General features: G+C 43.3%; 1 protein-coding gene across 3 annotated transcripts in view; it reads left to right on the forward strand.

The window, feature by feature from the left end:
- Positions 1-4,825: 4,825 nt before the first annotated feature.
- The window catches only part of hsf4 (heat shock transcription factor 4), a 43,080-nt gene continuing 32,612 nt past the window's right edge, over positions 4,826-15,293 (forward strand). The window contains exons 1-2 of one of the 3 annotated variants that reach the window (XM_048605846.1): positions 4,826-4,858; positions 5,558-5,666. In XM_048605846.1, coding sequence (XP_048461803.1) covers positions 5,636-5,666 — 31 coding nt within the window. In that variant the 5' untranslated portion in view covers positions 4,826-4,858; positions 5,558-5,635. Of the gene's footprint in view, positions 4,859-5,557; positions 5,667-8,787; positions 8,888-15,293 lie in introns of those variants that run through there. The other 2 variants (XM_048605848.1, XM_048605847.1) reach the window with 2 other exon arrangements.

Here is a 15,293-nt window from a genome sequence, read left to right on the forward strand (position 1 = left end):
CTTCCTTGTGCTCCAGACATCAGCACTTTCATTCCGACTGTCATTTTGAACAGTGGTGGTGAGCTGTCTGATTGCACAAAAATCAGTTGGACATGCCTTTCATTTTAAAGTGGTTACGAAGCACTGTGCCGGTTAAGGTGGTGATGACCAGGAAATCTGGAAAGAAACATAAAGTGCAGCAAAATGCAAGATCTCAGGGCATCTCAAAGCACTTTACAATTGATAAAGTAGTTTTGAATTGTAGTTCTAAAGTAATGTAGGATACATGGGAGACCAGTATAGCACAGCAGGCGCCCATGAACAGCAATGAGTTAAATAATCGGATCGTTCTGATTTTATTTTCCTGATTTTGTTTGAGGGTTAGACAGTGTCCAGAGTTAGATGCTGTCTAGGCTATCAGGGATAACTCCCTAGCTCTTAGAAAAGAACCTTGGTTACCTCCCCCAGAAAGGATCTTGTTTTAACATCTCATCCAAAAAAGTGGCACCTATGCGCTCCCTCAGTGCTTACATCGTCGTATAAGTCTGTATTTCTTGCTCAGGTCTGTAGACCTCTGAGTTAGAGCTACTGAGCTAACCGTATTGTGAAATCTTATGTGCTGCAGGATGTTATACTCTGGTCAGTCATTTAGTCAAATCATGCTCTGAATTGAAATGAAGGATGATGACACCTCAGCACTGGGACAGTGCTCTCAGGCTCCCCATACCTCATTGACTAACCTCACATTACACATTTCCACAGTACATACTCTAATCCTGCTGGGTAAATAGCAGTTATGTACAGTGAGTTGCTCTTATGCAAGAATTCCGTAGCTATGTAGTGATTGTCCCTTCCTTGCTGAATGACCAGTGCTCTGTACATTACACAGTATCTTGCTGATCAAACAGAATCCCTGTACATTTATACTGTACAGACAATAACTCTTGCCTTCCTGAATGAGCGACAAATTTGCAGCTGCTTTTGTCCTTATCCTGAAACTTCCTGCTTGAACCTTGCCACCTTTTAAAGAAAACCTCAAAACCTATCTCCAACCAACCTTTCAGTCCTGCCTCCTGATCAATCTGAACCTTGTTTAACATCTGTTTCCTTTTTCCTATTTGTCAAGCAGCTTCAGGCATATCTTTATGCTAATGACAATGAATTTAAAATGTGGTTTGGGGACCTGAGTATAATAGTATTTATTCCCCATTATGCATTGTTCTGAACACCTGAAGAATCCATCATGCAGTGTAGCAGAAGTTTGAAGTTATCCACTTCAGTAGGAAGTATAACGTTTTTAAAAGGTGGGACTGGGCAAATATGTAGAGATGTACAGCACAGAAACAGACCCTTCGGTCCAACTCATCCATGCCAACCAGATATCCTAAACTAATCTAGAACCATTTGCCAGCATTTGGCCCATATACCTCTAAACCCTTCCCATTCATGTACCCATCCAGATGCCTCTTAAATGTGGTAATTGTACCAGCCTCTACCACCTCCTCTGGCAGCACCACCCTCTGCAAGAAAAAATTGCCGCTTAGGTCCCTTTTCAATCTTTCCCCTCTCACCTTCAACGTATACCCTCTAATTTTGGATACCCCCACTCCAAGGAAAAAAACTTGGCTATTCACCCTATCCATACCCCTCATGATTTTATAAACCTCTTCTCGGTCACCCTTCAGCCTCCGACGCTCTAGGGAAAATAGCCCCAGCCTGCTTAACCTCTCCCAACAGCTCAAACGCTCCAACTCCGGCAACATCGTTGTAAATATTTTCTGAACACTTTCAAGTTTAACAACAACTTTCCTATAGCAGGGAGACCAGAATTGAATGCAGTATTCCAGACATGGCCTAACCAATATCCTGTACAGCCACAACATGACATTCCAACTCCTAAACTCAATGCAGTGACCAATAAAGGCAAGCATACCAAATGCTACCTTCACTACCTTGTCTGCCTGCAGCTCCACTTTCAAGGAACTATGAACTTGCACTCCAAGATCTCATTGTTCAGCAGGGACCTTCCATTAAGTGTATTAGTCTGCCCTGATTTGCCTTTCCAAAATGCAGCACCTCACATTTATCGGCCAATACAAGATGTTGACAGAGTAAGACGCTCCAGCTGGAGCTCCTCTGCTCACGGTTCCTTTTCCTTTTTCTTTTTTTTCCTCCCCCTCTTTGCAGTATTTTTTTTCTTCCCCCCGACCGACTTTTAACTACACCTACCTGGCGAATGGAGTCAAGGGAGACGAGTCACTACTGGAGCCTGGGCAGGAGCTGAGCATGCAGGCTGAGTCCCACAGTGCTGGCAGAGCGAGCAGGGGCCTAGTCCCAGAACGATGGCAGCAGAGCAAGCAGGGACTTAGTCCCAGAACGATGACAGCAGAGCGAGCAGGGGCCTAGTCCCAGAACGATGACAGCAGAGCGAGCAGGGGCCTAGTCCCAGAACGATGGGAGCAGAACAAGCGTGGGCCGGAGCAGAGGCAGAGGCCCAGAGCGACTGCAGCAGAGTGAGTCCTAGAGGGAGACCAGCTCATGGAGGCAGCATGGCCTTGTGTTCTGAAGCCGGACTCGTGTTGGAAAAGGACTAGAACTTCAAAAACTAATCTCCCCTCCCCCCACCGCATCCCAAAACCAGTCCAGCTCGTCCCTGCCTCCCTAACCTGTTCTTCCTCCCACCTATCCCCTCCTCCCACCTCAAGCCGCACCTCCATCTCCTACCGACCAACCTCATCCCGCCCCCTTGACCTGTCCGTCCTCCCTGGACTGACCTATCCCCTTCCTAACTCCCTACATACACTCACCTTTCCTGGCCCCATCCCCGCCTCTTCGACCTGTTTGTTTCCTCTCCACCTATCCTCTCCTCTATCCCTCTTCTATCCGCCTCCCACTCTCTCCCTATTTATTTCAAAACCCCCTTCCCCTCCCCCTTTTCTGATGAAGGGTCTAGGCCCGAAACGTCAGCCTCTCTGCTCCTATGATGCTGCTTGGCCTGCTGTGTTCATCCAGCCCTGCACCTTGTTGTCTCGGATTCTCCAGCATCTGCAGTTCCTACTATCTCATACTTAATTGTCACTTTTTTTTAATCATTCAGGACTTTTGAAACTTTAATCCCATGCTTACCTATTCTTTTTTACCCTGTAACAACACTTAAAGTATCTGTACCTAGGTATTCTGTACCTAAGATGGGGCCAAGAGGCAACATTACAAACTATTCACTGCTCTCATTGAGTGCAGGTGACAATAAAGGCTATTTTATTCTGATCAGTGTCCCGTTGTACTCTGAGATAATCTTCTCCACTATCCACCACACCACCAATTTTGGTGTCATCTGCAAACTTACTAACCATTCCTCCTATATATCTGAATCATTTATAATGTTGGCATTTAGAGGGACGTGGGTGACCTTGTACTCAAATCACCAAGTTAGTTTCCAGTTACACCAAGCAACAAGCAAAACGAGTGCTGTTCGAAACTTTTGCATTTTGTTACGAAGGACTTGGAGTAAATAACTAAAATCTTATCATGATTGTAAAGGACTTTGGATAAAATTGCTAATGGGGGAAAGAAACCAAAGAACTGCGGATGCTGGCAGGGTGTTTTTCTTTCTGGAGACTCTAAAATGAAACATCTTTGAATAAGAGGCCAGTCCATTTAATGCTCAAAGGTTTGACAATCTTCAAAATGTTTCACCTTAAAAAAGCTGTGGATTATCAGTCACTGGGTATGTTCAACACAGAGATTGATTGGTACTGGACACTAAGGCCTTCAGGGAATATGGGGATGGAGTGGGAATTGAAAGTTGCAGTCAATCAGCTGTAATCTTACTAGATCCTGTGGTGGGTTCATAAAGCATCACTGTTCTTGTTTCTCATGTACCTCGAGACTAGAAAGTGGCTGGCAGCTAAATAGCCCTGAAAGATACTCGTCAGTAGCTTTCACTGTGTTTTGCTTCTACATATCACTGCATTTATTGATTTTAAAGTGAATTCAAGATTTTGTGTTGGGAAAGATGAATTGTTTAGGGAGTGCACCACCTCTCACCCATCGAAACTCCCATTTATTCTCTGCTTCTCTCTGAAGACAGTAACTTGTGCTGGGGAAGTAGTTCCACAATCCTGCAATATCTTACTCAACTCGTCATTCCTCATGGGTGAATGCTGGAGCCTATTTCACCATCACAGAGTCATACTGGCCATGTGCACTTTGTGACATGGGATCTCTGGATAGTATTGGGACTGAGAAACCCACCTGGGATTTTTCTTTCCTGTCCTTACTCTATGGTTACTAGGGTCAAGTATGGTGCCCAGTTAATTGATTATCAGCTAACAACACAAATAGGGAACAAAGCTGAGAACCTTGTGCCCCACCTGCCTCAGTATCAAATGGCACTTTTCCCCACTAAGCCTTCACTGAGCAGTATGTAGGAATATTCCAGAGACACACATTATCTCAGCGCCTAGTCTAAATATCAGCCATATACATTGACTGCTGTATGCTATTCATTATAATTTACATTTATGTCCAAAGTATTAATATGTCAATAATACATACTGAAAGTATACTGTTTCAATTCATATATACAGATTGAACAGCTGCCCATCTCTAAATAAACCTCCCCATCACTAGAAAATGTCTTTGTTTGGCAGAGGGTTGTGTTCAGTTATAGAAACTGGAGCTTGCAGCTTTTTCTAAATATATATCCTGCAAGAGAATGATGCATAATTATAAATACAATATAATGCTGAGTGGAACTGACTTCACGAAGTATGTTCTGTCAGAACTCAAAGCTTTTTTTTCTATGTTCCTATTGACTTTCCCAGGGGTACTTTTTTGGCTTTCAGAGACTCTTCAGTCTTGCTAAATCCTTCATCAGGTAATGTAGTCATTTAGTAACTTTACTTTCTGTACTTTTGTTATAGATATGGGGACTCTGACACGTAGAAATAGAAAAAAATCATCAGTATCCTCATTGTAAGGCATGTAATGGTTTATTCTTCTACTAAGGGAAGGTGCGTGGGAAATGCAACATGAATCTTTAAGGCCACGTGGTCTCAGCTGATATTGTGGCCAATCTTGTATCTTATTTGGAGTTGTAAATGGTCAATAATGTACCACCAAAGATTTTTTAAAATCGCCCCATTTCACATTCACATTGGAGGACCCTAGTGTGAGTTTTTAATCAAGGCAACAATTTACTTTCACAACAGAGTCATGTATGAGACTACCAGAAGTATGATTCACCCTTCAGCAGGACAGTCCAGATACATACTGACTGTTGGGGTGAGAAAATCATAGGCAAGAAACACCCAGCATTTCAATAATCATTTGATTCATAAAGTTACTTGTTAGTCTGTCCTTGGGCCAGTGAAGCGTGTGAAGGAGTCTGTCACACACACACACACACACACACACACACACACAGGGGTTTGCTAATCCTCGCATGCTGTCAAGAGAAGGACAGCCCGAATGGTTTACGTTGGTGCTTCAATTTGAATCTTGTTTCTTTTGGTTGCCCTGTAATTCAGTGAAGTGACCGGTGTGTTTTCTTCTTTTCTTTTAATCCTATTTCTAGAGTGGGACCAGTTTCCATGTCTTTGATCAGGGCAGGTTTGCTAAAGAAGTACTGCCCAAATACTTCAAGCACAACAACATGGCCAGCTTCGTGAGGCAGCTCAACATGTGTAAGTGATACAGCTACCTACTGCGGGGTGTAGAAGGCAGCTCTGGACAGGCCAAAATTATCTTCCAGATTTACAATACCCAGTTTTGTCCATTCACTTAATCCATCAGGGCGGCACGGTGGCTCAGTGGTTAGTACTGCTGCCTGACAGCGCCGGAGACCTGAGTTTGATTCCACCCTCGGTCGAATGTCCAAGTGGAGTTTGCACATTCTCCCCGTGGGTTTCCTCCAGTTTCCTCCCACAGTCCAAAGATGTGCAAGGTTAGTTGGATTGGCCATGCTGAATTGCCCATAATGTTCAGGGATGTGCAGGCTTAGTGTGTTAGCCTTGGGAAATGGGGGGTTTACAGGGAAAGGATGGAGGGAGTATGGGTCTGTGTGGGAAGCTCTTTGGAGGGTCGGTGTGTACTTGATGGGCAGAATGGCCTGCTTCCACACTGCAGGGATTCTATGATTCTAAGATTTCTATGATCATCATCTCTTTCATTAACTTTCTGATTCCATCTCCACTACTCAATGTGCCTTCCAACTTAAGGATGGTCTTACCATACTTTGGCATAACAATAATAAAAAGGATGGGACACCAGACACTTTATTCTAGACACACTGCTGACCTCAGTGCTTGTGAATGTTGATTAACCTCACTGTTGTCTAGTTTATAACCACAATGCTGTGTGTGCAGCTTCTTTCAGTAGGTCTGACTCTTCCTGTGGAGTGAGGGACAAAGTTAACATTCTGAGTTGAATTACTTCATTTGAGACCGGGTTAGCTGCACATTTTTCTGTCCACAGATGCTGCTAGATGGGCTGAGTTTATCCTGCAATTTCTGTTTTGATTTCAGATTTCCTGCATTTGCAGTACTTGGCTTTTACCCTATTTTTTCAACAGGTCTGTGTTTGCAGGTGCTATGTTGTAGCTGGAGGATGAAAAGCAAACATTTAAAAAGATCATGGCCCCTGAAGCACGAGTTGTTGAAAGAATGTTGCTGCAAACAATTATGCAAGGCAGTCCTCCATTGTCAAACAGCAGCAATTAACTGCAGAGGGCAGGGAGGAGTGTGATAGCTAAAGACACAGGAGTGAATGTAAAAGGCCAGCTGACAGGTTTGGGAGTAGGAGAGGAGACAGGAGCTTCCAGAAGCAGCAAAAAATGATGGGATTGCTACTTTGGTTTTTGCAGGAAGTTTCTGGATAGAGAGGTCTCACCAGTAGCAAGGGAAGCAACAGAATGCTTTCATTTTAAATAGAAAGCATGCATCCTGACAAAGAACGAGAGAGACGGAAGATCAGGATGGTGTGAGAGAAATCAAATGCCCAGATTTATCAGAGGTGGAGTTACACAGAGAATCAGGAATAGTCACAAAACAGACAAAGAGGCATGATTCAAGGATAATAGATTTTTTTGGCCAATTGCCATGATTCTCATTGCCTTCCTTTTTAAATAGCGGGGGAGGTGATAGCCTAGTGGTATTATCATTGGACCGTTAATCCAGAAACCCAGGTAATGTTCTGGGGAGCCAGGTTCCAATCCTGCCGCAGATTGCATAATTCTGTGTGCCTCACTGTATGTTCCAAAATCCTATTACTCACCTTCCCGTTCCCAGGCCTTACAGTCTGGAATTCCCTCCCTAAATATTTCTACCTTTCTGTCTCTCCTCTTAACATCTTCATAGGTGGCTCCTTTGAAATGTTTTGAAAGCATTGAAGATGCGATATAAAGATAAATTGTTGTTGTTTCTTCCATCATCTATCTAGCCTGTTCAAAACATTGCGTGAACAATTAATTCCCTCGGAGATTTTCTCACTCTACTGCTGAAACTTGATCAAATGGGAGATGGAATTCCCATTTCTGTATTGCAGTGGGGTTTCTGATATAATCCTGGCAAAGTCACAGGAGCAGAAGGGGAGCAGTGCTGAGGAAATTTCTGGCCAAAGCTGCTGGAGTTTAGAGATGATAATCCATATTTATAATTAATTGAACCAAGTATAATAGAGTTATCAATGTTTTGCAATGAGTTGTCTACAAAACAAATTAGATTTAAGATACATTGCTTAATTGAGTAAATCTTGGAGTTTGCTGAAACAGTGCTCATTGTGTTGAGGTGATTTCCAATGCCATACCACGGGATCTGGTGTGTAGTAGATGATAAACTCTCATTGAGGTCTTTAAAAATAGTTTTTTTTAAAAAAGAAAACACAACCTTATCATGATAGGTGGTCAGGGCCGACCTTGTGATATACAGTGGAGGTTACATGGAAACTTGTTGAAATATTATTTTAAGTTGGAAAGTGTGCACTTTCCTGAAACATAACTGTTGCAATATTCTGGCTGTGCTGGAAGCTAGTTTCTGTGGAAGAGATCAGATGATATTTTGCATGTTGTCTTTGATGTTGTGAAGAGTTGCTGCAAGAATCTAGACTATCTTTCCCTGGAAATGATCAACCACTTTACTGTCAGTAGTGCATGACTTAGCTTTCATCTGTACCTTCAGTTGTCACTCAAGAGTTCAATGTTGTTCACTGTTCCCAGCCTTTACATTAATTGGTGGTCAGGCTTTCTCCTTGCACCTGGCAAGTTAGGTTTCATTGACCCCTGACAAGCTTCACTTCCTCTTTAAGGAACTGTATTTTACTGCTCTGTTTTCATAGTCACACATTTGCCATTTTGTAGCTGTATCTTGCTACTCCTTCAGGTTCACCAGCCTCAATCTCAGTTCCTCTTTTAGTTTTACTGGACAACCTCTTTGAATCAAAACATCTTTATGCCTTTCCAAGTGGCCATGACATCTGATTCTGCTCAATTCTTAGCTGCTGTCCCCGCCCAAGTAGCGTTCCGTCCTTCTGTCTGATCTTCCTTTCTGCTTCTGACTCTGAATTTTACTGCTTGTGACTCCTTGTGCTCAACAACAACTTTGGATTGTACGGTGCTTCCCACAGAAAAGACCATACGATTGACGGAAGGTAATGGTTGAAGAGAATTAAAGGAGACTTTTGAAGAGAGATCGATTGGTGAGAGAGAGAGATAATTCAGGGATTATTTAATGGAATAAGCAGAATTGCTAACATGCCTTGATTCTCAGTCTTGTCCAAGAAATTCATATTCACAATCTTTAAATCATGCAGGTCTTCTAAGGGGATGCATGTGCATCGTTATTGGCCGTTCATCTGATATCTGGCTATTCTGGAGATAATTTTCCTTTGACAGGGGGATGTAATTTTTTGGGTGAGTGTAACTGGTGCTATTGATCCATTGTTCTTGTTGTGGAGCATGAATCTCTGAGTTGGATGGCTAATCTGTTCTCTTGTTCAGTTGGGGGCATCACATCTACCTAATCAATTCTTTGCAGTGAGGGAGCAGGTTCTACGTGTATGTTTAAGATTGCAACAATATTGCTAGTTGTCCATATTCACTGCTAACGATTGAAGTGACACCCGCACTGTGCAGGTCTCAAGTTGCCGTATGGCTGACGCTTGTTGAGAGTGTTGAATGTTTGCACTCTGACTGGCTCTCCAGTTCTGATCACTGACCATCCTGACACTCTTCTGGTGAAATGGAGATGCCAAACAACATGCGCAACCATTTCTGTCTCTTGAACGATATCCGGAATGTAGTTAGAGAAAGGTCACTTGCATCCAGTTTCCCTTGCAAGTAATCATGTTTTGCATTGAGAGTAGGAATGACCTTTATCGAGAAGTCTGAAACTGGAAGAAGTTCAAATTCTGATTCATGCCTCCTTTCATTTCCACGGCAATAGGGTCCCTGCCATCCTGACTCACCCAGTAATTCAGAGTTTCAGACTCCTGTTCTGTGTCTTGCTAGTTTTTGTTTGAAAAACAATGGCTGGCTCTTACTGCTCTCAATCCACGCAATTTCACTTGCACACTTGTGATATCATATCTCATGTAAAACGGCTTCACCTTCTAAGGTGAAAACACATGGTGGAAAGGTCACCTGACTGTACCAAGCCATGCTGTAAAATGTACTTACAGATGTATTTCTCTGATCAGTGGCCGTACTTCTGAGTCAGCAATCCAGGGGTTTAAAGTTAAAAATACTGGCTAGGACATTGTAAAATTTGTATCAGAAAGGTCTGGTAAGAAAAATGAACAAAAAAACCCAATTTTCCTAATAATGTTCTTTAAGAAGGGATCTGCCACTTTCAATTTGGTCATTCTGTAGTTCCAGTGCCCCATGACCTGACTGATTCTTAATCATGGTAGTTATTCTATCTGCTCAATAATGTCAGTACCTCACTGCATAGGCACTTTGAGATTAAGTTGCCAATACCAATTATGTGAAACCTGTCCGTCCCCTAAAGACAGCTGTTGCTGAGGACAAGCATTGGTACTTGTGAAAGAGCCTTCATCCCTGTGTAAAATCTTTATTCTTTGTCATCAAAACTACTGAAATAATTTCAAGAACGATGTGTAGAAACACCAAATTTACTTGGGTGGAAATTAAAATTTAAATGGGAAATTCTTATCTGGGACTGATGAGATGCGTGAGGAGAAGAGAAAACAGTAATATGACAGTCATAACAAGGTGTGGAGCTGGATGAACACAGCAGGCCAGGCACATCAGAGGAGCAGGAAAGCTGGTGTTTCCGGTCTGGACCCTTCTTCAGAAAATCCAGACCCGAAATATCAGCTTTCCTGCTCCTCTGATGCTGCCTGGCCGGCTGTGTTCCTCCAGCTCCACACCTTGTTATCTCAGACTCCAGCATCAGCAGTTCCTACTATCTCATTATGACTGTCATGTTTCTTATGTTTCACATCGAAATAATATCATTTGTTTATGCAGTACACAATAATGGGATGATAATTTCATACATTTGAATATTATTTATCATTTATAGCCAAATTATTTGTTTGTATAACATTATTCCCTACAAATAGATTTTGGTTATTTGTACAATGGATGAGTTCTGATTAACATTCAAGCCGAATAAGGATGATTTTCTGTCACCTTGAGTGAGAGGTCATGACCCTAAATCTTGGTGATTTGTTGACTAGTTTAGCCTCAGCCTAGGCTTATATGACTATGGCAAATCAGAGGGTACTTATACCGAAATTGAGCAAGATACATTTCCAGAAGATAAGAATCCAAGTTTTCTATTAACATTTCTTGCCTCTACCTGTCGGCGCAGCTAATTCGCTGGTGAGACTTTGCTTTGTCTGCTCCAAGGTCAGATACTCCAAAGTTCTCATGGTTGGACTGTCATTGCCAGTGCTCTGAATGCTTCAGTTCACCTTAAACTCTTGCCACTATTCTGTATCAAGTCTCATCAAACATCATACCTTTACATTCTGAACTGCATTGTCTCTCAGTTTTTAAATGTCTTCAATTTTTAAATGTTTTTTCCCATTTTAAATCCCTCCATGATCTTGCCCCTCCCTATTACAGTGAACTCCTCCAACCTCTACCCACCCCAAGAATACTTCTCTGCTGAAACAGAGCCAACTGTGTCCACTCGAAACTGCTGCCTATTAGTGCAGGACAAATCTATGTACAGGAGATCTCTCTCATTGATTACATAGACTGCTGTAATAGAGAAATCTTTCGATTGAAATATTTCCACAGAGGCTGGTATCCAGCTACCGAGTCACCCACTGTTTACACGTGGAAAGTCCTTAAAGCTGGTCTAGCTTCCTCGGAGCCAGCTCTCAGAGTGAACAAGATGTCTGATACTCCTGTTTATATCTGTCAGCCAGGGCTCCCTGATTGGACCACGTTAACAGCCCCAGTCAGGGAACTCATATTCTGAGGTCCATCAGGCTGACCTTGTTACAATCACTACATTCCTCTCCATCTGAGTCTGAGGATATGGGCCGGGTTTTTTTTTTGTAGCTCCCCTTGGAGTGTTTTAGCACCAGGTCATGTTTCTCCGACTCTGCCTCGGATATGGGCCACGTGTAGCGCACATTAGCTCACCTCCTGCCCCATTTGTGAGTTTGCAGCTTTCATATGGTCCACTTGCTCGTTCAGGACCACCACACATACCCGAACTTTACACGTTGCTAGACTTGACCTCGCATCAACCATGCCTCTTATTCATGCAGGGCCATTCCCATGGTTCCTCCACCAAACTTTGTCCCTTGAAGTAAACTGTCTCTCTTGCTTAGCGGGGTTTTGCGTACAGCATTGACGTTCCTGATGCCGTTTCTCATTCACACACCGCACTCCCCAGGTCCGATAAGGTCAAATTTAACCTGGTGCAGAGTCTTCTCCCCATTAGCAACTCTGGAGCTGTCCCTGTAGTTGCATGAGGGGTGGTCCCATAATCCAGTAGGAACCAGGACAGTTTGGTATCTAGCAAAGCTGTCGGCTGTTTTCTTTAAGCCTGCCTTCACGGTTTGGACTGCTTTTTCCATCAGACCATTGGATGATGGATGGGATGGGGCTGTTCTAATGTGTCAAATGCCATTCAACTCTAGGAAATACTCAAATTCCTTGATGGTAAACAATGGCCCAGACTTCTGGGAGTCTGTTTATTGCAAAAGATGCGTGCAGTTTCTCTATTGTTGACCCCATGTTTGATGAATGAACTCTATGCACATCCAGCCACTTTGAGTGGGCATCCACAATGATTATGAACATTGAGCCCATGAACGGACCTGCATGGTTGATGTATAACTGAGTCCAGAGTTTACTTGGCCATTCCTTGTGGGCACTCTGGGCACTGCCCCACCAAAAAGGCTATGTCTGCAACAATCCTGGCCACCAGACGTAAGTTCTCACCAATATCTTAATTTTGGAATTCCCTCGATGACCCTGGTGGAGTGGAGCTAGTATCGGGCAGTGACCTTTGCTCAAGACCATCACTCTGTAATAATATGCCATCCTCTACTGTGATGTGGTCTGTCCGTATTCAAAACGGCTTCCTTTCTGGTTGTGATGGCCCATTGGTGTCCCCCATCACCACCAGCTGTTTCAGTTTTTCCAGGACTGGATTTTTTGGTGTCTGATATTGTCAGCTGTGACTGGAAGTGGATCCAGAAAATCTAAAACCATTACGGACTCTTCCACCACCAGTGATACCGCCACTGGATCTGCCAGTGTGAGGTGGCACAATGCATCCACATTAGCTACTTGGCCCCTCATGGTGTTCCAACTTGTAATTATCTGCACTTAGTATTGTAGCCCACCACTGAAATTGGCCTGAAGCTATGGGTGGCACGGCCCTGTGCTCTTGAAGTAGACCTAACAGGGGTTTGTAGTCCATTATTGTTACAAATTTACATCCCTAAAAGATGTTGGTGGAACTTTCTAACTCCAAATATGTCCACCAAACTTTCCTTCTCTATCTGGGTGTATGTACACTCTGCATTAGCCTAAGTGCTAGATGTGTATGCAACTGGGCGTTCCTCTCCATTGGGCCACCTATGAGCTAACACTACCCCAATACCGTATGGGAAGGCATTGCATGTTAATACCAGATCTTGCTTTGGATCATAGCGTGCTGACACCTTAGGGGATGATAGCTGTTTCTTCACTTTCCTGAAAGCTATGGCTTGGCTGTGCAATTATTTCCAAGGCTGACCGTTTTTTAGGAATTGATTCAAAGGTGCCAGGATTAGTTCCAGGTTATGTATGAACTTTCTACAATAATTCATGAGCCCAAAGAAAGACCTGACCTCTGGTACAGGCGTGAAAGCCAGGCCACCTTTCATCGCCCTCACTTTATCTTCCAATGGATGTAACCTGGTCTCGTCGACCTTGTAGCCCAAGTAGGTCACTTGGGGTGCCTAGAACACACATTTTTCCCTTCTAACGCATGCGTCTGGCTGGCAGAAACATTTAAGCACTATGTCCAAGTTCTCTAAATGCTCTTTAGTGGTCTTCCCTGTTATCAGTATGTCATCTAAAATGTTCTCCATCGTACACTGATAATTGCACAGGCTGATGATACCCCAGGTGGCAGTTTCATATATATTGGTACAAACCTTGATGGGTATTAATTGTAGCAAAATTCTAGGAATCCTCATCCAACCGCTATTGCAAGTATGCATGGCTCACGTCCAGCTTCGTGAAGGACAGCACCTCCCCCACCATTGCGTATAAATCCTCTGTGCAAGGGAATGGGTATTTATCCAGCTGCCAGAAGCGGTTTATCATTTGTTTGAAATCCCTACAAAGGTAAACTGACCCGTTGCACTTCACAATCAGTATGATTGGTGCTGCCCATTCCACAAACCATACTGGTTTGATGATTCCTTGACTTTCCAGCCTTCTGATTTCTGCCTCTACTTTTGCCCATGATGCAAATGGCACTGGGCGGGCCTTGCAGAATCATGGAATTGCTTCCTGGTCAACATGCAAGGTGGCCTTGGCTCCTTTGATAGTCCTTAGACCTTTGTGAAGAACATATGGTTATTTAATTAGGACTCCACTCAGGCAGCCATTTGCTAAGGCTCAACATTTTTCGATATCTGGGTGAATCTTTTTCAACCAATTCCACCCCTTCCAGCCTGGGCCTGAGCCTTTTAATACAATCAGTAGTAACTGATACAGCTACTTCTCGTAAGAGACCGGAACCAAAGTTGTACCCTTTATCTGTAAATTGAGATTCCCCTGTGTAGATTCTTAGTCTAGCTGAGTTCTTGCACAAACTTAAAGTGTTGGAGTCCAGAGCGAATTCTGTTAAAGACTTGTTCTGCGATCACTGATACAGCTGCACCAGTAACTACCTCCATCAGACCGGAAGACCATTTAACCAGACGTCTTACTAAGTAACTTAAATGTTCCAAACCAAGGTGTAGATGGACTTTCCACGGGGTGCACTCTCCTGGGGACTGGCCTATGAGTTCTCTTACTCAATTTAGGCATAGTGGGACACTTGCTGCCTTGAGTCTGCATACTGACAGCAACCTCAGTGGCTTGCCAGCCTGGATCCCAAAGAAAATTTTCACCGTTTGGCCAAGGCTTGGCTTGGTTTTGCAGTGGGCTGACATAGAGCCCCTATGTTCAGGATATGTCACGAGTGAGGCTATGTAATTGACTTCACTCAAGTGGCATTCCCCAAGCTCAGTCAGCCTGGCGAGGGTGTCCATTTCTGTTGGAAAAGCCTGTAACTCATATGCTCCACTTGCTGCGTTTTCTAATGGTAAAGCCTGTTGTGTCTGTTTGAAGTCCAGTTGAGCTTCAGCTTGTGGGTAGTTTTGCATGATTAAATCATTAATCCCACATCCCAAATGGTCTCTCAGCATTTCATTAAGGATTAAACCAAAGTCACATGCATCTGCTTGTTGTCTTAACCTAGACAAAAGTCCTGATATGGATTCCCTAGTTCTCAAATTGCCAGGTATAATCGATAGTGTCTCAGAATTAGAGGAGGCTTCGGCTCATAATATTCCTTGACTAAATCCATCAATTCTTGAAATGGTGCCTCAGGGAAAGTTAGGCTCCTAATAATAGAAAATGTTGCGGGTCCACAAGCTGTCAGGAGAATTAATCATTGCTTTCATCTGCGCCAATGTCATTTTCCCAGAAAAAAATAACACATTCTTTCCACATTGGGTCCAGTCTTCAACAGCAGGATTGAATAAATCGTTTCCCAAATAATTGGGAGTATACCAGGAATGCTTACCCCAACTCAAAGATGACTGTTGCAAGTGAATCTCCTCAGGAA

The sequence above is a fragment of the Rhincodon typus genome, chromosome 15 (assembly GCF_021869965.1).
Source record: "Rhincodon typus isolate 14 chromosome 15, sRhiTyp1.1, whole genome shotgun sequence".
NCBI classification, from domain to species: Eukaryota; Metazoa; Chordata; class Chondrichthyes; order Orectolobiformes; family Rhincodontidae; genus Rhincodon; species Rhincodon typus.